The 21,959-nt window shown below is 48.3% G+C and overlaps 2 protein-coding genes across 2 annotated transcripts in view; one reads left to right on the forward strand and one right to left on the reverse strand.

The window, feature by feature from the left end:
* Window positions 1-1,357: 1,357 nt before the first annotated feature.
* On the reverse strand, window positions 1,358-6,201 carry THTPA (thiamine triphosphatase). The gene is made up of 3 exons (XM_034406322.3): window positions 6,035-6,201; window positions 2,349-2,960; window positions 1,358-1,636 (listed from the first exon to the last, which is right to left on the reverse strand). Exons 1-3 carry the CDS (start codon window positions 6,090-6,092, stop codon window positions 1,494-1,496), a joined length of 813 nt encoding a protein of 270 aa, XP_034262213.2. The 5' UTR covers window positions 6,093-6,201; the 3' UTR covers window positions 1,358-1,493.
* A 6,760-nt stretch (window positions 6,202-12,961) lies between these two features.
* ZFHX2 (zinc finger homeobox 2) overlaps window positions 12,962-21,959 on the forward strand; it is a 43,766-nt gene continuing 34,768 nt past the window's right edge. Inside the window, exon 1 of the mRNA XM_060684810.2 lies at window positions 12,962-13,418. The gene's annotated coding sequence lies outside the window, so the exon portion shown is untranslated. The remainder of the gene's footprint in view (window positions 13,419-21,959) is intronic.

Below are 21,959 nucleotides of genomic sequence, written 5' to 3' on the forward strand. Positions count from 1 at the left end.
CTGGGGAGGGCAAAAACGCCCCCCCTCCACCATGGTGAAGGAGGCTGAGTAGGCCACACCCCCATGGCCAGGCCCACACAGTAACCTGGCATAGAACCAGTTGCTAAAATTTTTCAATCCCACCCCTGGAAGGGATGTCCTGTATGGAGTCCCACCAGCTTCTCGCATCTTGATGGATTTAATCATCCACGTTGGGCGCACAGATGGATAATCCCCGAGCCACCAGGTCTCCTGCCCTGGTCTCCAGCTTCCATGAACCCTGTCCAACACGTTGACACTGGAGGAAGTCAAGTCTCCCTTGAGATCTTCTCAGGAAGGTCTACACGGACGTTGAACGTTGTGTCTTCTGAACCCATGGTGTCCTCCATATTCCAAGCCGGCCCATGTCTTGTTCATAAACCACGGTGAAAGCTAACCCTCCAGGTCTTCACCTCCCACCACCTCTGGTCCAGAGAGGGAGGCCGGTGACTAATAATTGACCAAACCACACTGCTTCGTTTGGCTGGAGAACTCGAGAGTTGAAAGTCCCACAAATCTTAAAAAGTTGACAAGGTCGATTCGAAACAAATGTAACCAGAAGTCAAAATGGCCGCCCTAATTTAGATCATATCAAGCTCCGCCCCTTTTAATGGATGTCGCAACTTTCGGCTGTCAACTCCCTGCCCTAACCAGGGTAAGGAAGCATGAAGGGCGAAGTCAGCTAGGTGATATTCAGCCGGTTCGGATCGGTTCAGCCGGTTCGGATCGGTTTACCCGTACCAGTAACAGGAATCGCAGGAGGGGCTGCCCACTCACCCCGGCTCTATGCCATCCTATTTAGGCACATTTTTGAGGCTCGGTGGCATGTGCAGACATTTGCAAACCGGTAGGGAAAGTAAGCGAATAGCACCCCTGGCTAGATGGTGTGTTCGGATTAAAAAACTGGATTTTAGATGTTTCTTCTTTCATCTCTTAAATCTCCACCACGTTCCAAGCTGTTTTTAAGTCTGATCACAAACAGACCATTTTTTCTCCAGGTAATTTTAGCTAATCCAAGTGATGATCAGCCAACCAGCCAAGCCCCTCCCTCTTTCAGCCATTGGCTCGCCCGCTGTGATGTCACGTCAGGCTCGTGAAATACTGAAGCAAGTGTTTCTTAATCTCTCTTGCCCCTTGTAAAATGGCTGGACTTCAACTCCCAGAATTCCCCAGCCAGCAAAGCTTTTCCTCTTTCTCCTCACAAAGCTGGCTGGGGAATTCTGGGAGTTGAAGTCCGGCCATTTTCAAGGGGCCAGAGATTGAGAAACACAGTTGAAAGAAAGGTGAAAAGATCACAACCACCAAATTTAAAAGAAAAAGAAACTATCTTTGCAATATCTTTGGAAGGAAAAGGAGAGTTTTATTGGAATTGCTTTTTTAATTTAAAGATCATTTTGATTTAATGTAAAGATAATTCTGGAATATCCTGTAATTTGGAGATGAAACTCTCTCACCCCATCCTGGTTCTTCCTCCGTCAGACTTTTCCATCCGGCATCTCTGTTGCACTTATCACTTTCCGGATAATTCCAGCCTCCGTCAAGGCCTTGTAATGGGCGGGTCTGAATCTGTGCAAATACACCGACATCTTGCCAGGAATGGCGGTCTTTTCTTCCAAGCCTAGCAGAGGAAGGGGGAAAAATTTTTTTTTTTCTTCTTTCTATTGACAGCCTAGAACAGGGGTGTCAAACTCTGCAGGGTGCTTAAATCTGGCCTGCGGGCAGGCCTGGAAATATCAAAGGACCAGCCTGTGGTGCTTCTGCCAGCCAAAATGGGCCGCAGGGGGCCACATGCAGCTCCCCGCGGCCCATTTAAGTCTACCCGGCCTCCTGCTGCATTCTGCCGGCCAAAAATGGACCTCGCAGGACCTCCACTTGGCCCATTTTTGGCTGGCAGAGTGTTGAGGGAGGCCGAAAACGGGCCACGGGGGACCTCCTTGAGGCCCATTTTTGGCCGGGAAAGTGCTACAGGCCATGGGAGGCCGAAAATGAGGCTGTGCCCCATTTTCACCAGCAAAGTGCTGCAGGAGGCGACCATCCTGTTTCCCCCACCTCACCCCACCCCCGCTGGCCCGCAAAGAACTACAATGCTGATCCGGCCCTCAAAGAAATCCAGTTTGACACCCGTGGACTAGAACAAAGACTTGAGCAAAATTCCAGGTTGTAATTAATGAATGAAGCTGATGCCATCTTAAATCTGAAACTTTCCCAAAGTCCTTTTCTCGAGCCGAGAAGGCGTTTAAGATGAAGATGTCCAATCATTTTTTTAAAAAAATTGAATTTTATCACATGCTCGTACACAAACACACAAGACTGAAGGAGATCAACCTTACCTAGCTGCCTGCAAAACTTCTGAATCTTCTCCAGAGCTTCAGGGACATCTTCTAACTGCCGGACCACGGCTTCCACCTCACCCACGGCATAGCCGAAATCCGCCTCGTCGAGATCCACGTGCAAATCCCCCGTGCAGTATTTGTGCCGCGTGGTCACAAAACTAGCGAACACCTCCAAGCCCAGTTCTTCCACTGCTTTGTTCACACAAGTCCAGTTCTGTCCAGGGACTCTGTCCAATAAACCACAAAGGCTGGTCATGATATTTTGGGGACATGTCACTTCTCGGTATTGGGTGGCCGCGTGAGATGATCTCTTGTCCCTCGGTGGTCGCAAAACTGGATCGGACAGATGGTTATCCGTCTTTGCCGCACACGGGGTCTCCTTGCTTCCCATCACCCCAACATCTGGGGGACATTTCAGCTCCCAACCCACCCCCTCGCGTTCCCGCAGCCAGTGATCCTCTCGCGTCAAGCACCAATCGGGGACGTCGTAGTAACTGTCGCGAAAAGAGACGCGGCCTTCCAGGATCGCCCCCAGCTCGGCTAACTTCTCGATGGTGCTAGGCCCAAAAAGAAACTTCTGTTCCACCTCGATGGCTCCGGAAATCTGTCCTGGGGCACGAACAAAAAAAGTATCCAAAATTGAAAAAGAATTCTAATGATTTTACTGCAACAAATTGGATTCTGCTCTTTGCGAATTGCTCAGCTAGTTTCACGCTTTCGGAGAAGCTGCTGATGAAAGGTATTTTAGAATCTTTATAAATTTATATAAGTTTATGTATTTATATAAATATATATTTAGAATATTTACAGGGTTTTGAATGGCTCTCCCGAGCTCCATTTTCGCTGGCAGAGGGTTGCAGGACGTCGCAGTCAAAAACAGAGCTCGTGAGGCCTGCGTACGGCTCTCCCGAGCTCCGTTTTTGCTGGCAGAGGGTTGCAGGAGGACGTCATAGCCAAAAATAGAGCTCGCGAGGGCCGCGTGCGGCTCTCCCGAGCTCCATTTTCGCTGGCAGAGGGTTGCAGGAGGACGTCGCAGCCAAAAACAGAGCTCGCGAGGCCCGCGTGCGGCTCTCCCGAGGTCCGTTTTCGCTGGCAGAGGGTTGCAGGAGGACGTCGCAGCCAAAAACAGAGCTCGCGAGGCCCACGTGCGGCTCTCCCGAGCTCCGTTTTCGCTGGCAGAGGGTTGCAGGAGGACGTCGCAGCCAAAAACAGAGCTCGCGAGGCCCGCGTGCGGCTCTCCCGAGCTCCGTTTTCGCTGGCAGAGGGTTGCAGGAGGACGTCGCAGCCAAAAACAGAGCTCGCGAGGGCCGCATGTGGCTCTCCCGAGCTCCATTTTCGCTGGCAGAGGGTTGCAGGAGGACATTGCAGACGAAAACAGAGCTCGGGAGCCTGTTTTCTCTGGCAGTGATTGGGCCCCCGATACGAGTAACGTCGTGCTGGCCCCACCCACCTTGGCCATATCCACCGTGCCCCCCCCCAAGGTCAAACACAACCCCGATGCGGCCCTAGTTTGACACCCCGGCTTTAAGACTTCAGCTGCACCTCTCAGCAGAATCAAGAGTGGGATCTGTTTCTTAAGAGAAGACTGCTTGATTAACGAAAACCATCTTCCACTGCCTTAAGCCTTTTAAAAACAAAACTATTGCAGCGAGAGCAAAGCCTTGACTGGGAGTTTTTTTAAAAAAAAACACGGTTTCTAATCTCCCCCAAATAGCATTTCCTGTGTTTTTCTCCTCCTTCCTTCCTGTTTCAGGAACAGGTCATTTTTCATTTAATGACAGCTTTCCTTTCCTTTCTCGGCCTGAAGACGCTTCCTTCAATCCATTTTATGCTCAGGATCAAGGCTGGTGCGGAAGACCGCAGGTGGGTGAATAATAGTGTCCCCCCCCTCCCAGATCACGGTTAGTGGAGGATTTGAACCCAGGCCTTTGAGGGACTGGCTTGCCTTGCCATGATTTCAGGAGAAAAATCACCCTTGAGCTGCATTTATGCCGGTAGTCCTCGCCTCACGACGACCACAATTGATCTCAAAACGTCTGGGCTAAGCAACAGTTATAAGGGAGTTTGGGCCCATTGTACGACCTTTCTTGACACCGTTGTTAAGCGAATTGCGGCGGTTGTTAAATTAGTAATGAGGTTGTTAAGTGAAGCGGGCTTCCCCCATTGAATTTGCTCGTCAGGAGGTCGCAAAAGTTGATCACATGACTCCCGGGACACTGCAACCGTCGTAAATATGAGTCAGGGGCCAAGCCATTGTCACTTCAAACAGTCACAAAATGAATGGTTGTTAAGTCCACCTGTACAAGCTAATGAAGCACAAACCATGATTTGTAAGCTACCGTATATCACCTAATGCGAGTCAGGGGAAAAACTTAACTTTTCTGGCTTTCAGATCTGGGCTAGCAAATCCCCATGATCTTCAAAGCAAAGGGATTTCTCGCCTTCCCTGCTGCCATCTAGTGTTCGCCGGGATGTTTGCAACTGGCACCTTAGCGTGCGTTGCACGCTCGGGGGGTTCGTTGCGCGGCAATTTTGCACCCGGCACCTTCCTGCGCATTGCACGTTCGTGGTTCACGACAGGTCAGTTTTGCACCTGGCACCTTGGTGTGCATTGCACATTTGTGGTTCACTGCAGTTTTGCACATGGGACGTTCGCATGCATTGCACGCTCGTGGTTCATTGCACACCAGTTTTGCACGTGGGATGTTCACATGCATTGCTCCTTTGTGGTTTTGCCCCTGGGACCTTCTTGTGCATTGCACACTCGTGGTTCACCCCACAGCATTTTTGCAAATGGGACCTTCCTGTGCATTGCACGTTCCTGGTTCACGACAGGTCAGTTTTGCACCTGGCACCTTCGTGTGCATTGGACGCTCATGGTTCACTGCAGTTTTGCACGTGGGACGTTCTCATGTATTGCACGCTCGTGGTTCATTGCACACCAGTTTTGCACGCGGGACGTTCGCATGCATTGCACCTTCGTGGTTTTGCACCTGGGACCTTCACGTGCATCACTATTCTTGTGGCTCACTACACTAGTTTTGCACCTGGGACCTTTGCACACATTGCACATTCGTGGTTTTGCCCCTGGGACCTTTGGGTACATTGCACGTTCGTGATTCACTGCAGTTTTGCACCCAGGACCTTCCCGTGCATTGCACACTCGTGGTTCACCCCATGGCATTTTTGCAAATGGGACCTTCGCGTGCATTGCACACTCGCGGTTCGCCCCACTTCAGTTTGACACCTGGCACCTTCCCGTGCATTGCACACTCGTGGTTTCACCGCGCGGCACTTGTGCACGTGGGACCTCCCCGTGCATTGCACGCTCGCGGTTCATTGCCTTGCAGTTTTGCACCTGGCCCCTTCACCTGCATTGCACACTCGTGGTTCACCGTAAGGGCTTAGTTTTTTGGGGTTTTTTTGCACCTGGCCCCCTTCGCGTGCAATTGCACCTGCATGGTTTCCTTGCACGGCACCCCTTCGCGTGCAATTGCACGATCGTGTTTCCTTGCACGGCTAAGCACGGGCCAGGCTTAAAGCAGGCAGCTAAAAAGCCAGCGCAGCCTGGCCTTGGGAAAGGGGGGGGGGTGGTGGTTTAACTTAATCCGGATTAATTGCACACTTGCCCGTTGCTCCGACTCCACCCTGCCTCCCCCCCTTCCACGGAGCAAGCCACTAACCTTCCCCCGGCTGGAGGTCCGAAGTTGCGGGCGCTTCGCATGCAGAGCTCCGTTCCATGTTTGCCAAAAAATAGGGCTTTAAACGAGGACTACAACTCCCAGCCTCCTTTGCAAGGGGGGGGGAACTGCCGCCAGTTTTGCAAGCTTTTGCAAAGCGGAAACAAAGAAGGACGGAGTCTGTCCCCGTCCGGACGTACAATCGGGGGGGACCCATAAAGGGGGACAGGAAAAACCACTGCACAAAAGGCCGGCAGCCGCGCAAAGCCTCTCGGGAGTCGTAGTTTTTATTTTTATTTTTTTTTCCCCCGCCACTCGCTTTTCCTTGCCTTTCTTTTTTTTTCTCATTTGGCGCGCCTGGGCTAGTTCTATTTTTTTTTTTTTTTAATTCCCTCTCGCCACGTGACCGTCTCGCTCCCTCGCTCCCCGTTGCCACGGAAACCGGAAAGCTGCAATTAAGAGCGGCGGGGGGTGGGGTGGGGGGGTAGGAAGGAGGAGGGGGGGTGCATTCCCAACCTGGGAGATATTTTTTGGGGAAGGGGGGGGAGTAGAAAAAAAAAGATCCAGGTTTAACTCCTTGCAAGCCAACATTCCCAGGTTCTATGCCTGGGTGGGGAGGGGAAGTGGGGGAGGAAGGATAGCAAGCCTTTTTCCCCATTCCCCCCCCTCCTTCTTCCCTGTATTTTTGGGGAGGGGGGGTTAGAGGGTGGGGGGGGAGGCATGCACAAGATGGACACCTCCTGGGAGCTTGCAAAAAAATAAAAATAAAACTAAATTAAAATCCTCTTAAATTTTTGCAAGAACTCCCTTTTCCGGGGGGGGGGGGCGAAAAACACCAAAAATAATATTTCAGTTTCTCGGCGAAGCTTTTCAGCTTTCTGCTCTCCTAACCGCTGGGTAGTCCTCGCGTTAACGGCTGCCCCCAAAAAATGTCCGTTTACGTGAGAATCGGTTTGACGTTCGCCTCGGTTTTACGATCCTTTCTGGCCTCGGTTGTTAAGGGAATAAGCAGTTGATAAGTTAGTAAACCGGTCGTTAAGTGAATCTGGCTTTCCCCCCCGCTCCCCCCGTTGACTTAGCTCGTCGGAAAGTCGCAAAAAGGGGATCCGGGGGACGTTGTTGAGGGTCTGAATTTCGATCACGCGATTTCCGCTACATGTCCGAACGGCTGAGTACCACCTCTGGTCGGAAGTGTGAAACATGGTCACAGGTCACTTTTAGCAGTGCCGTTGTAACGTCAAAACAGTCACTGAATGAACTCTTGTCAGTCAAGGATTATCTGTAGTAGACTACAGAACAGAAATTCTGCAACCATCGTAAGTGTGAACCAGTGGGCAAGCATCTGAGTTTTGATCCCGTGGACATGGGGATGCTGGAAAGGTCGTAATTATGGAAAAAAAACGGCCCTCAGTCACTTTTTTCAGTGCCGTTGCAACGCTGAATGGTCACTAAATGAACTGTTGTAAGTCGAGGACTAAATTTTGGAAGGATCAGGCCCATAGCCTGGACAGGAAACTCTGATCTTGCATCCATCCTGCGAGGTGGGGAGAGAATGGTCCCATTTTCTGGACTGCTAAGCCAAGGCGAAGAAAATACAGCTGGTCCTCGACTTACGACCAAAATCGAGATCGGTGTTTCCATCGCTAAGTGAAGCATTTAAGGGAGTCGTATACTACATCTGCTTCCCTGCCCAAGCCCTGGTATGTGATCCCCACCTTCCCGATGCGATTATAGATCGTCCTCGATTTAACGACCACAATGGAGACTGGAATTTCCATTGCTAAGCGAGGCGGTTGTTAAGGGAGCCTGATTTTACAATCTATTTATTTTTTTTGGCCACGGTTGTTAAGTGAATCACATGGTCGTTGAGCAAATCCGGCTTCTCCCACTGACTTTGTCAGAAGCTGGCTAGGAATATCACGAAAGGCGGTTGCGTGATCCCATACGTGGGTCGTAAGTGCAAGAACTGGTCGTAAATCACTTTTTTCCAATGTTAACCTCATATGGTCACTAAGCGAACAATTGTAAGTCAAGGACTACCTGAGTTCTGGACGGCTGGCCATCCCAACTTCCGCTTTTGAGGAGAGGATCAAGGAGATCCCTTCCTGCACTGGCCTACCTGGTCAGGTTGTTGTTAAGACTTTCAGGGGTGATGATGACCTTGTCTGGGAACACAAACTCACCCCCAAACACCATCATCCTCACCGTCTTCATGACCCCCACCAAGTATCAGCAATTAATTAATCAGTAATTATTACGGTCAGTCCTCAACTTATGACCACAATGTTGCTAAGCGAGATGGTCGTTAAGTGAGTTTTGCTCCATTTTACGACCTTTCTTGCCACCCTTCTTAAATGAATCCCTGCGGTGGTTCAGTGAGTCACACGGTTGTTAAGCGAATCAGGCTTCCCCATGGACTTTGCTTTTCAGAAGGTCGCAAAAGGGAATCGTGACCCCGGGACACTGCAACCGTCATAAACACGAGTCCTTTTGCCAAGCGTCTGAATTTTGATCTTGTGACAACAGGGACGCTGCAACGGTCGTAGGTGTGAAAAACGGCCATAAATCTCTCTTTTTCCCCTTGCCGTTGCAACTTGGAACGGTCGCTGAATAAACTGCAATGAATTAATTTATCTCTAAATAAACTGTTGCAGATTGTGTTCGATCCTAGGTAGAAGCAGATATCTCTCTCTCGGCACACTGAGAATATATCTGCTGAACAAAACTCCGCACTGGTGACAGGAAAGGCATCCGGCCATTAAAAAACACTCTGCTAGCTCCATTCAGTTGCCCAGACTCCACTCAACAAGGGATTATGGGGTTGTTGTTGATGATGATGATATTGAGGACTATCTGCAGTTAATTAATTCATCCCTACACAAATTGTTGCAATTCAAGGACTATTTGCAATCAATCAATCTCTAAATAAACTCTCGAAAATTGAGGACTCCCTGCAATCCATTAATTCATCCCTAAATGAACTTGTTGCAAGTCGAAGATTATCTGCAATCAATCAATTCATGTCTAAATATATTGTTGTATACTGAGGACTACCTAAAACTGATTAATCCATCCCTAAATGAACTGTTGTAAATTGAGGTCTATCTGCAATGAATTAATTCATCTCTAAATAAAGAGTTGTAAATGGAGGACTATGTGCCATCGATTAGTTCGTCCCTAAACAAACTGTTGTAAATTGAGGATTACCTAAAACTGATTAATTCATCCCTAAACGAACTATTGCAATTGGAGGACTATATGCAATTAATTAATTCATCCCTAAATGAACTGTTGCAATTCAAGGACTATCTGCAATGAATTAATTCATCCCTAAGCCAATTTGTTGAAAATTGAGGACTACCTCCAATCAATGAATTCATCCCTAAATCGTTGTAAGTTGAAGACTATCAGCAATCGATTAATTCATTCCTAAACAAACTGTTGTAATTCGAGGACTATCTGGAATCAATTAATCTTTAAATAAATTTGAAAATTGAGGACTCCTTCCAATCGATCAATTAATCTCTAAACGAATTGTTGCAATTCGAGGACTACCTAAAATCGATTGATTCATCCCTAAACTAAGTATTGCAATTTGAGGACTACCTGTGATGAATTAATTCATCTCTAAATAAACGGTTGTATATTCAGGATGATTTACAATCAATTACTCTTGAAATAAACACTTGTAGATTGAGGACTTTCTGCAATTAATTAATTCATCCCTAATCCAATTTGCTGAAAATTAAGGACTACCTCTAATCAATGAATTCATCCCTAAACTGTTGCAAGTTGAGGATTATCTGCAATCAATTAATTCATCTCTAAATAAACAGTATATTGAGGGCTCCCTAAAATCGATTCATTCATCCCTAAACTGTTGCAATTCAAGGACTACCTTTAATTGATTCATCCCCAAATAAACTGTTGAAAATTGAGGACTCCTTGCAATCCACAAATTCATCTCTAAACGAAGTATTGAAATTCGAGGACAATCTGCAATCAATTAATTCATCCCCAAATAAAGGGTTGTATATTGAGGGCTCCCTAAAATTGATTCATTCACCCCTAAAAGGGTTGCAAATTCGAGGACTATCCCTTAAATAACACTTCTTGTATATATATATATCGAGGGCTCCCTGCAATCAATTTACATCATTCACACACCCTTAAAACGAAGGGTTGCAATTCGAGGACTGCCTCAAAGTCAAACCCTTGATTCAATCCATTCCCCTAACTGGAGATCGATGGAATCCCCAATGATGATGATGATAATGAAGATGATTGATGATGATTGATCAGAATGATTGATGATTGATCAGGATGATTGATGAGGATGAGGAGGATGATTGATGAGGATGAGGATGATTGACCAGGATGAGGATTGATGATTGATGATGATGATGAAGAGGAAGAGGAGGATTGATGAGGATGAGGATGATTGATGATGATTATGATTGATTGAGGAGGAGGAGGAGGATTGATGAGGATGAGGATGATTGACCAGGATGAGGATTGATGATTGATGAGGATGATTGATGATGAGGAGGAGGAGGAGGATTGATGATGAGGAGAAGGATTGAGGAGGAGGAGGAGGATTAATGAGGAGGAGGATGAAGAATGAGGAGGAGGAGGAGGATTGAGGAGGATGAGGAGGATGAGGATTGATCAGGAGGAGGATTGATTGATAAGGAGGATTGAGGAGGAGGAGGATGAAGATGAGGTTGAGGATGATTGATGAGGATGAGGATTGATGAGGAGGATGAGGATGATTGCTGATGAGGATGATTGATTGATGAGGATGAGGAGGATTGATGAGGATGAGGAGGATGAGGATTGATCAGGATGAGGATTGATTGATAAGGATGATTGATGATGAGGAGGATGAAGATGAGGAGGAGGAGGATTGGTGAGGGTGATGATGATTGATGAGGATGATTGATGAGGATGAGGATTGATGAGGATGATTGATGATGAGGATTGATTGATGAGGATTGATGAGGATGATTGAGGATGAGGATTGAGGATTGATGAGGATTGATGAGGATGAGGAGGATGAGGATGATCAGGATGATGATTGATTGATAAGGAGGATTGATGATGATGATGAGGAGGAGGAGGATTAATGAGGATGAGAAGGATTGATGAGGAGGATTGATGATTGATGATTGATGAGGATGATTGATAAGGGTGAGGATGATTGATTGATGAGGATGAGGATAATTGATGAGGATGAGGATTGCTGATGAGGATGATTGCTGATGAGGATGATTGATTGATGAGGAGGATGAGGATGAGGATGATTGCTGATGAGAATGATTGAGGAGGATGAGGAGGATTGAGGAGGATGAAGAGGAGGATGAGGATTGATCAGGATGAGGATTGATCGATAAGGATGATTGATGAGGAGGATGAGGATGAAGATGATGATGAGGAGTATGGATGAGGAGGAGGATGGATGAGGATGATTGCTGATGAGGATGATTGATTGATGAGGATGAGGATGAGGAGGATAATTGATGAGGAGGAGGATTGAGGATTGATGAGGATGATTGATTGATGAGGAGGATGAGGATGAGGATGATTGCTGATGAGAATGATTGATGAGGATGAGGAGGATTGAGGAGGATGAGGAGGATGAGGATTGATCAGGATGAGGATTGATCGATAAGGATGATTGATGAGGAGGATGAGGATGAAGATGAGGAGGAGGAGCATGGATGAGGAGGAGGATGGATGAGGATGATTGCTGATGAGGATGATTGATTGATGAGGTTAAGGATGAGGAGGATGATTGAGGATTGATGAGGATGATTGATGAGGATGAGGAGGATTGAGGAGGATGAGGATTGATCAGGATGAGGATTGATCGATAAGGATGATTGATGAGGAGGATGAGGATGAAGATGAGGAGGAGGAGCATGGATGAGGAGGAGGATGGATGAGGATGATTGCTGATGAGGTTAAGGATGAGGAGGATGATTGAGGATTGATGAGGATGATTGATGAGGATGAGGAGGATTGAGGAGGATGAGGAGGATGAGGATTGATCAGGATGAGGATTGATTGATAAGGATGATTGATGAGGATGAGGAGGATTGAGGAGGATGAGGATTGATCAGGATGAGGATTGATCGATAAGGATGATTGATGAGGAGGATGAGGATGAAGATGAGGAGGAGGAGCATGGATGAGGAGGAGGATGGATGAGGATGATTGCTGATGAGGTTAAGGATGAGGAGGATGATTGAGGATTGATGAGGATGATTGATGAGGATGAGGAGGATTGAGGAGGATGAGGAGGATGAGGATTGATCAGGATGAGGATTGATCGATAAGGATGATTGATGAGGATGAGGATGAAGATGAGGAGGAGGAGCATGGATGAGGAGGAGGATGGATGAGGATGATTGCTGATGAGGTTAAGGATGAGGAGGATGATTGAGGATTGATGAGGATGATTGATGAGGATGAGGAGGATTGAGGAGGATGAGGAGGATGAGGATTGATCAGGATGAGGATTGATTGATAAGGATGATTGATGAGGAGGATGAGGATGAAGATGAGGAGGAGGAGGAGCATGGATGAGGAGGAGGATGGATGAGGATGATTGCTGATGAGGATGATTGATTGATTGAGGATATGGAGGAGGAGGATGGACTCTGGCCCGGAAACTCCTTGGACTGCATTTCCCAGCCTGCCTATTACAAAAAAAAAAAAAAAAAAAAAAAAAAATTGCACCTGCCGAGCACTTAGCTCCTCCTCGCCCGCCTCCGCTTTGGGTGTGCGCGCAAACTGGGGCCCGCGGGGACGCGCGCGCGCGCCTCTCCGTCTGTCTGTGCGTGTGTGTGTGTGTGTAATGTGTGTGTGTGTGCCAGAAGGGAGGGAGGGGAGGGAGGGAGGGAGGCGCGAGGGAGGGAAGGAGGGAGAGGAGAGAGAGAGAGAGAGAGAGGCGGAGGGCTGAATTGATTATTCCATTGTGTTGGAAGGCAGCCGCCAGGTCCGCGGAGCGAGGGAACGAGGCAGGCTGGGAGGCGGACGAGTGTAAATCAATGGGGAAGCCCCGGCGCGGCGAACCCCATCGATTTTTGCCTGCCTGAAGCCGAGGCGAGCCAAGGAAGCGGCGGCGGGGAGGAGGAGGAGGAAGGAAGGAAGGAAGGAAGGAAGGAAGGAGAGAAAGAAAGAAAGAAAGAAAAAAAAAGAAAGAGAAAGAGAGAAAGAAAAAAAAAAGAAAAAAAAAGACAGAAAGAGAAAGAAAGAAAAAAAAAAAAAAAGAAGGGAGCCAAGCTTGCTCTGGCGCCCCCTCCTCCGCAAAGCCCCACCGCCCACCCCGGCGGCCAGGAACGTCAGCGGCGCCTGCTGGTCCCCGCTCTCTTCCCGCGGAGGTGTAAGTGGCATCGATTTCCTATCCTTTCCAGCCCTGGCAGCCGAGCCCAGCCAGCCAGCCAGCTAGCTGGAGCGCAAGAGGAGGAGGAGGAGGAGGAGGAGGAGGAGGGATAGAGGGAAGGAGGAGGAGGAGGAGAGGAGGAGGAGGAGAGCGGGATGGGCAGAGCGAAAGCAGCCAGGGAGAAGGAGGAGGGGAGCAGGCAGGCAGGCAGTGTGCCCACCAAACTGCCAACCCTGGCAAAGTGGAAGGGAGAAAAGGAAGGAAGGGGGAAGGGGAAAAAAAAGAAAAAGAAAAAGGCAAAGAAGGAAGGAAGGAAGGAAAGAAGGGAGGAATGGGGAAGGCAGGTGGAGAAAGGGGATAAAGAAATGAATGCGGAGGTGGGGGGGGAGGGAGAAAAAGGGGAGAGAGAGAGAGGGGGGGGAGGCGAGGATGGATGGTTGGAAGGAAGGAAGGAAGGAGGAGGGAGGAAGAAAGGCAAGGAGGCAGGCAGGCAGGAAGAAGAGGCGGGGAAGGGAAGGGAGACGAGGAAGAAGGGAGGACGGGAGGAGAGAGAGAGAAGGGGAAGGGAAGGGAAGGGAGGAAAAAAGAGGGGGAAGGAGGGAGGGAAGGAAGGAAGGAAGGGAGAAAGAGGGAGAGAAAGAGAAGAGGGGAAGGAAGGGAGGGGAAAAAAGAGGGAGAAGGAGGGAGAAGAAGGAAAGGAGGGAGGGAAGGAAGGAAAAAAGGGAGAAAGAGGGAGAGAAACAGAAGAATGAAAGGAGGGAAGGAAGGAAGGGAAGGAAGGAAGGAAGGGAGCTGTGAGCTGCTGCTGTTGTGGGCGCGAATTCCTGCCGCGGAGAGACCCTAGCGGGAGGGGGGGGACCCGGGTGGGCAGCGCCGGGGGGGGGGGGAAAGAAGGCTTGACGGAGGGCGACCCTAACTACCCCGAGAGAGCGGCAGAGAGGGGAACGAGGGTCGCGGATGTGACAGTGACAGCCCAGGTTGTGGGGTAGAGTGCCCCGAGGCTGGAAGAGCGATGAAGAAGGGGGGGGTTTTCCCAAAATTAGGGTCTCCCTCTGTGTTAAGACTACGGGGTACGGAGTAGAAGCCCCCCACCATTTATCTGGGAAAGGTGGCAAGACCCCCGCCCCACATCCAGGAACAGGTGGGGGGTGGGCCGCTCCCCTGCCCCCTTTTAGAAGCGGCCTTGGCTTAACCCCCCCCTCCATTTCCAATTCCAGGCCCCCCTTTCTCCCAGCTCTTCATGCCCCCCCCTGCAGAGAACCCCCGGCTCAGCATCGCTGACCCCGTTCCTGGCACCGGTTGACACCTACCGACCCCAAATTTATGTCTGGCCTTGTCTTCCTCGTCCTCTTACCAGCCTCTCTGGTGGTGGGTGGTGGGGGGACGATCTGGGCCCATCAGGTGCCCCCGAATCTCCATTCCCCCAATCCGGGGCTTCCTTCATCCCCCACCTCCCTGACAGCAGACGAGACAGGATGATGGAAGGACTGAGAAAGACCCCTTTGGCGGAGGTGTGGACGGCAGGAGAGGCTTCGGGTGGTGGTGGTGGTGATGGAGGCAGCTCATATTTTCCTCTCCGCGACAGCCTGCCGACACCCGGGGCTCCCTTAGCAACTCGTTTCATTGATTTTACAATCTTTCTTCCCTCTTTTTCCTCCCTCCCTTCCTTTCCTCTTTTCCGCTCCCCTTTTCTGACCTCGGTTTCCTCCTCCCATGCTGAGTTCACCTGGCGAACTGTCAATGGGGTGAGGTGGGGGCGGGGGCGGGGAGAGAATGGCAGAAGGGGGAAACCCCAGCAAAAGTGAGCCGACAGGTTTCGTGTGTTTGGCTTGGCAGCTTTCGAACTCGGCATCCTGGCCTCTCCAGAGGGAAGCGAGGTTGGATACCTTTGGCTCTCTCTCTCTCTCGTCTCTTTTGTTTTTGACGGACTTTGGAGACTGACCGGGTCAGTGGGTCAGCTTAAATCTGGGCGGTTGGCCAGATTTCTCCTTCAAAATAGCCCCGGAAACAAGAATGGAGGAATTGGCACTCTGCACATGCTCGGGGAGACGGTTGACTTTGCTGTTCTTATTTTCTGACATTTACACTGGGCGACGTATCGGCGTTTTTAAGGCCCGTTGTATGGAACAAGCTGCATTTCCTGCGAAAGTCTTTTGAGAGGGGAGGAAAAAAAAAGAGGGGAAACTGAGTCAGAGAGCCTCCAGCGAGAGGCTTTTCCTGGATTTTTGAGATCTGGCGAGGGGGATCGGGAAAGGCCCCGAAAATCTGTAACCTGGGGGGGGGGTTAGTTAGGGATAAAAAAAAAAATGCTGAAAAAATGTGCATTTTTCCCAAACTTTGCAAAAGGCGAGAACAATAACAACCACCCAAAAATAATAATAATAATTAAAAAAAAATCCGTGTGAGATTTGCCAGATTCCTGCCGGGTTAGGAAATCTCATTTCCGCGGATTCCTCCAAATTTTTGCAAGGGAAGGGGGAAAAAAACAAAACAAAACAAAACAAAAAAAAATCAGCATTGCAGATTTCCTGAATTAATTGGTTCGAATGAAGTGACCGAAATAAATTTCTCCCATTGGGTTGGTTAAACAGCTCTCCGGCCGACTGGATCCCCTCGGCACGAGAAAACCTCGATCCTTTTGTCTTCGATCAGCCGGGCCTTGGCTTTGGCACGTCGTCTGTTGTCTTCCCCTGGCCGGTTAAAGGTGCCGAAGGATCCTTTCCCCCCCCCCTCCTGATTCTTAAAAAAACAAGGCCTGGTTGAAAAAATTATCTTTAAAATCGGCTTTATTTTCGAACTGGGCCGTTTCGTAGAACGGAAAGGTAGGCTGAGGTCAGGTGAGGGGGGGGCGGGTTGGAGTACCACATGCCATTATAGCAGCCATACAAAGCGATCTCGAGACAATGCGTCTTTTGCACAAAGGGTGGCCGTGTCACACAATTATGGGAAATAATCGCAATTTCCTTCGAAAGGCTAGAAGAGGGAGACATTTTCAGGCGAGGGCGAAGCGTTCGAAGCGAGGCCCGGTTTGTAAAATTTCTCGTCCAATTTGTCCTTTTTTTGAGGGGACGGGGAACGGTCTTGGCGTTACGAGCATCCTAGGCCGAACGTTCTGTTGTTTCCTCTGAGGGGATTGCTCGGTTAATATTTTGATTTTTCTCACCTTCGCCAAACAAATCAGCCCGCGAATCCGAAACTTGCCCTTTTTCTCGTTCGTACGGACAAGTTCACACACCTACGAACGAAATACACGATCCAACCGGATTCTTCAACCGTCCTGAGCTGTCACACAGCCTCGACGAATGCCAATTATTTAACGGCGGAGGATGAGAGGTGTCGCTTGGGAGAAGTCACCAAATTCATAAAAAAAAAAAAAAGAGCTTGATACGCATTGTGCGATACCGATAGGAGAGAATTTGGGGTAGCTCGGGGTTGAACTGCGGGGCGCTCGGTCGTCTCTGAGCTTTGGGGGGGTTTTCTCGCGAGACATTTCAGGGCCCAGCTAGGTAACAAAATCAGTGCTAGTAAGGGAGTGGGGTTAATGGAGAGGAGGGGGAGGAGGAGGAGAAGAAGGAGGATGAAGAAGAGAAGGAGGAAGACTGTGGGGTCCTTGGGACTCTCTGAGCTTGTTGGTTTTCTCGCAAGACGTTTCATGACCCAACTAGGTAACAAAATCAGTGCTAATAAGGGAGTGGGGTTAATGGAGAGGAGGAGGAGGAGGAGAAAGGAGAAGAGAAGGAGGAAGACTGTGGGGTCCTTGGGACTCTCTGAGCTTGGTGGTTTTCTTGCAAGACGTTTCATGACCCAACTAGGTAGCAAAATCAGTGCTAGTAAGGGAGTGGGGTTAATGGAGAGGAGGAGGAGGAGGAGAAAGGAGAAGAGAAGGAGGAAGACTGTGGGGTCCTTGGGACTCTCTGAGCTTGGTGGTTTTCTCGCAAGACGTTTCATGACCCAACTAGGTAACTACATCAGTGGGGGAGCGGGGTTTACGGAGAGGAAGAGGAGGAGGAAAAGGAACCATGTGGGGTCCTTGGTGCTCTCTGAGCTTGGCGGTTTTCTCACAGACGTTTCATCAGCAAACTAGGTAACATCATCAGTGCTAGAAGGGAATGAGGTTTATGGAGAGGAGGAGAAGGAGGATGACTGTGGGGCCTTGGTGCTCTCTGAATCCGGTGGTTTTCTCGCTGACGTTTCATGACCCAGCTAGGTTACCTATTCAGTGTTAGAAGGGAGTGGGGTTTGCAGAGTGGAGGAGAAGGGGAGGAAGAGAAGGCGAGAGGAGGACGAGGGTTGTGGGGCCCTTGGTGCTCTCTGAGCCGGGCGGTGCCATGAACTGAGAATGTTACCTAGTATGGTCATGAAATGTCAGCGAGAAAAGCACCAAGCTCACAGAGCCGCAAGAATCCCCCAGCTAGTACAGCCTTAACCAGTGGTGGGATTCAGCCAGTTCACACCTATTCGGGAGAACCGGTTGTTAATTTTCTAAGCAGTTCAGAGAACCGGTTGTTGGAAGAAACCTTATTTTGTTTTTTTTTCCACTTTACAGGGCTAATCCTGTAAGGAAGGCAGGAAGGAAACATTCTGGTGGTGTTTCTAGCCTAATCTTTATTGCCCTGCTTACAGAAACTGCCTCTCTAGTTAACCCTTATTACATTGTAACAGTAAGGTGAAGCGCCCATCGACGTGAGTCACATTGAGTTGGCCACACCCACAGGGTCACATGACCACCGAGCCACACCCACCCAGCTGGTCATTAGGGCAAAGAACCAGTTGTTAAATTATTTGAATCCCACCACTGGCCTTAACGTATGACATCTGCTAACTCACAATCCCCAAGTGATGCATTCAGGAGAGGCGCTAAACTGAACCTCCACTCGCCGAGGCAGTCTACCGTCAAACACCAGATTACACGGCCAAAGCATCTCCAGAAAGCCGTCGCTACTCCGCTACAATAATTTAGACCGTCAAATTATTTGGCTTCCCACTGGATTAAGGAGGAGGGATCGGTAGCCACCCCAGATGTTGATGGAAGGAGATCTGTAGCTTTCCAGATGTTGATGGTTTTAAGAGAAAAGGGAGAACTAAAACAAAAACGAGAGTTGGAAAAGAAAAGGTTTGAGACAGATCGGTTTACACGATCGCAAATACAGTCAAGATACGAAAAAGATTTTAAACAGTACGGTTTTAATATGGGTAAATCAGAATTGGATGAGATACTGATGGGAACAGATGCAAAAACGATTTAAGAAATTATAGAATTATCTGCTGCAAATTAGTTGAGAAGATGAAGAAATCTCATTTGTAATAGTCAACTTCCCGTCAATTCCGGTTCGATCGAACTGTAGAATATTTGAATATAAATTTTTATTTATTTATTTACTTTTTGCACGCCTCTTCCGAGGAATTGTATTCAAATGTTGTGTTCTTTGGAGTGACGGAACACCTATGAATATTTGTGCGCGGGTCACAGGTTTCATGTGTGCGAGTACCTGTCCATCACTAAAATTAGGGGGCGGGGGGGACGATCAAAATCCGAAATCACAAATTTGCAAAGAACTTAGGCTCCGTTACGGTAGTTCCTACTTTTAAGAATTGCACAATAAAACAAAAAAAAAAAAGGCATTAAAAACTGCACAACAAACACACAAAGCCGCAAGGAAATATGGTTAAGCCCCTGCGGACTCAACACTTTACAGTGTTGAGAAAAGCTAGAAAAAAATAACTTAAAAAAATAACTTAAAAAAGAGGTCTGCAGGTAGTTCTCGACCTACAACCGTTCATTTAGCGACGGTGCAAAGTTACGATGGAGGAAAAAGGGACTGACGACCGTTTTTCACCCTTACGACCATTGCGGCATCTCCCGTGGTCACGTGATCCAAATTCAAGACGCTTGGCGACTGACTCGTACTTACGACCGTCGCAGCGTCCTGCGATGCCCTCTTGCGACCTTCTGACGAGCAAAGTCGATAGAGGAAGCCGGATTCACTTGGCGATCCGGTCGCTAACTGAATGGCTGCAGGGATTCATTTTGCAATGGTGGCAAGAGAGGTCGTAAAACGGGGCAAAGCTCACTTAACGGCCGTCTCGCTTAGCCGCAGAAATGTGGGGCCCAATGGCGGTCGTACGTTGAGGACTTTCATAAACCTCAGGAGGAAGCAGCGTGCAAGTAAAGAATAAAGCATTAAAGAAAAAAGGGGAAGTTGTGATGGTAGAAAAGTCATAACACAGGCAGTCCTCGACTTATAACCATATGTTTAGTGATCAACCAAAGTTACGGCACCGAAAAAAGGGTTTTACCACTGGTCCTCACACTTACGACATTCGCAGCATCTTGGGGGGCGGGTCACGGGATCGTCATTCCTGACCTTCCCAGCTGGCTTCCGACATGCAGAGTCAACGGAGGAAGCGGGATTCTCTTAACAACTGCCTGATTCTCTTAACGACGGCAGAGAGTCGCTTAACTGTGGTTAAAAAAAGGTCGTATCAAATCAGACGTGACTCACTTAACAACCGACTTGTTTAACAATGGGAATTCTGATCCTAATTATGGTCATAAGTCGAGGACTACATACAGACATGTGTGTGTATGTGTGTGTATGTATGTATGTATGTTGTATGTATGTATCAGGTGGGATTCACATAATAGCAACTAATCGCCAAGCACCAGAAATGTGAGAGCGCGCGCCGTCCATGGCAATTTGCATGCACGCATCTGGACATACGTACAATGTCAAACAACACAGCAATTCGCTCGCTCACGTGTGCCATCCGCTTATGCGTGCTGCATCAAAAACGCAGCAATATAGGACGGGATTGCGCTCGGAGGGGTGGGTGGGCCCAACCCGCAGTTTAGCATTACCGGTTCGCCCAAACCATTCCGAACCGGCTGAATTCCACCTCTGTATGTATGTATGTATGTACATAAAAATAAAATTAATGTACAGTATAAAAAAACCTGAATTTCAAGCGAAAGAGCCGAGCACATACATGTTTAAGTAGCGTGTTTAAAGGACATGCATAATTCTGGGCCAAAAAGAACACCTGTGCATTTCTTGTGTGCCGTTATCAGACAGTCCTCGACTTACGACCACAACTGAGCCCAACGTTTCCGTTGCTAAGTGAGACCATTTGTGACGTGAGCTTTTCCCCTACTTCGCCCCCCTTCTTGCCAGAGTTGTTAAAGTGACTCAAGATAGCGACTGGGTTGTTAAGCGAATCTGGCTTCCCCGTTGACTTGGCTCGTCACAAAAGCGGTTCCCTGCAACCGTCGTAAGTATGAATCAGTTGCAAAAGCATCCACATTTCGATCACGTGCGTCGATGGTCGTAAGTGTGAAAAACGGTCTTAAGTTCCGTGCCCTTGTAACTTTGAATGGTCGCTATACGAACTGTTGTTACGCCGAGGACGACCTGCATTGTGTACACAATGCAATAATGGTGCCGGGTCTGGATTTGCTGGATTTGAACAGTGTGTGTAGCAGTTGTTGTGACGCACAACAATTCTAGCTACACTAAAGTTGTAACTTTCCTCCTTCGTTGTGGGCGGTTAAGAAACTTGCTGATATTCTCCTTTTTTAAAAAAATACCCTGCAAATAGTTCGACACCCATAAAGGCAGGAATGCCACATAGTTTACATTCTGCGTAAGGAACCTTAAGTTGCTAGTCCTCATGGAGGCAAAATCACATTTTTTTCCCCCCGTAGGCCTTGCAAAATTCAGAAGTTAGAAAATTGAAGTGTTTTTTTTTTTAAAAAGAACTCTATATGGAAAAAAAAAACAATCAAAAATTTTGGAGCGATGCGTGGCCAAACACATAAATTTGCATTTTGACGGCGACTGGAATAAAAGCGTCTTTTTAATGTTGATTTTATTTGACACGTTTGACAAGGGATTTAAAAGGAATTTTTGGCCCTTTCTTGGAGATTTGGATTAAAAAAAAAAAAAAAGATTAAAAAAAGCAACATATTACCTATCGATCAAGTTTGAACCTGGCTGGAAAGAATTGCATTTGCTAATCAGCTAGGAGCGCTGAATTTTCCCAGAATTCCCAAGCACCGCAGCAAAGAATTCTGGGAAATTTTTTTCCTCCGTCTCTCCCGAGGAAGAATCCCATCTTAAAATCAGTGATTCTCAAAAAATGAAGAATAAGAATAAACTGTGGCCCTTTTACAACCTGTGGACTTCAACTCCCAGAATTCCTGAGCCAACTTGGCTGTCTCAGGAATTCTGGGAGTTGAAGTCCACAGCTCATAAAGGCGCCATATTTGCCCACCCGTAGCGTAGCTTTTAGTGAGAATTCTGGGATTCGGCCTACACATTTCTGGCTGAGGAATTCTGGGAGTTGAAGTCTAGGTGTCTCAAAGCTACCAAAACCGATTTATTAAGAACTGTACCCTACAGCAGGAGTGGGCAAATATGGCCCCTTTATAACCTGTGGACTTCAACTCCCAGAATTCCTGAGACAGCTTGGCTGTCTCAGGAATTATGGGAGTTGAAGTCCACAGGTCATAAAGGAGCCATGTTTGCCCACCCCTGGAATAGA

The sequence above is a fragment of the Pantherophis guttatus genome, chromosome 4 (assembly GCF_059756535.1).
Source record: "Pantherophis guttatus breed Tessera chromosome 4, ASM5975653v1, whole genome shotgun sequence".
Lineage (NCBI taxonomy): Eukaryota > Metazoa > Chordata > Lepidosauria > Squamata > Colubridae > Pantherophis > Pantherophis guttatus.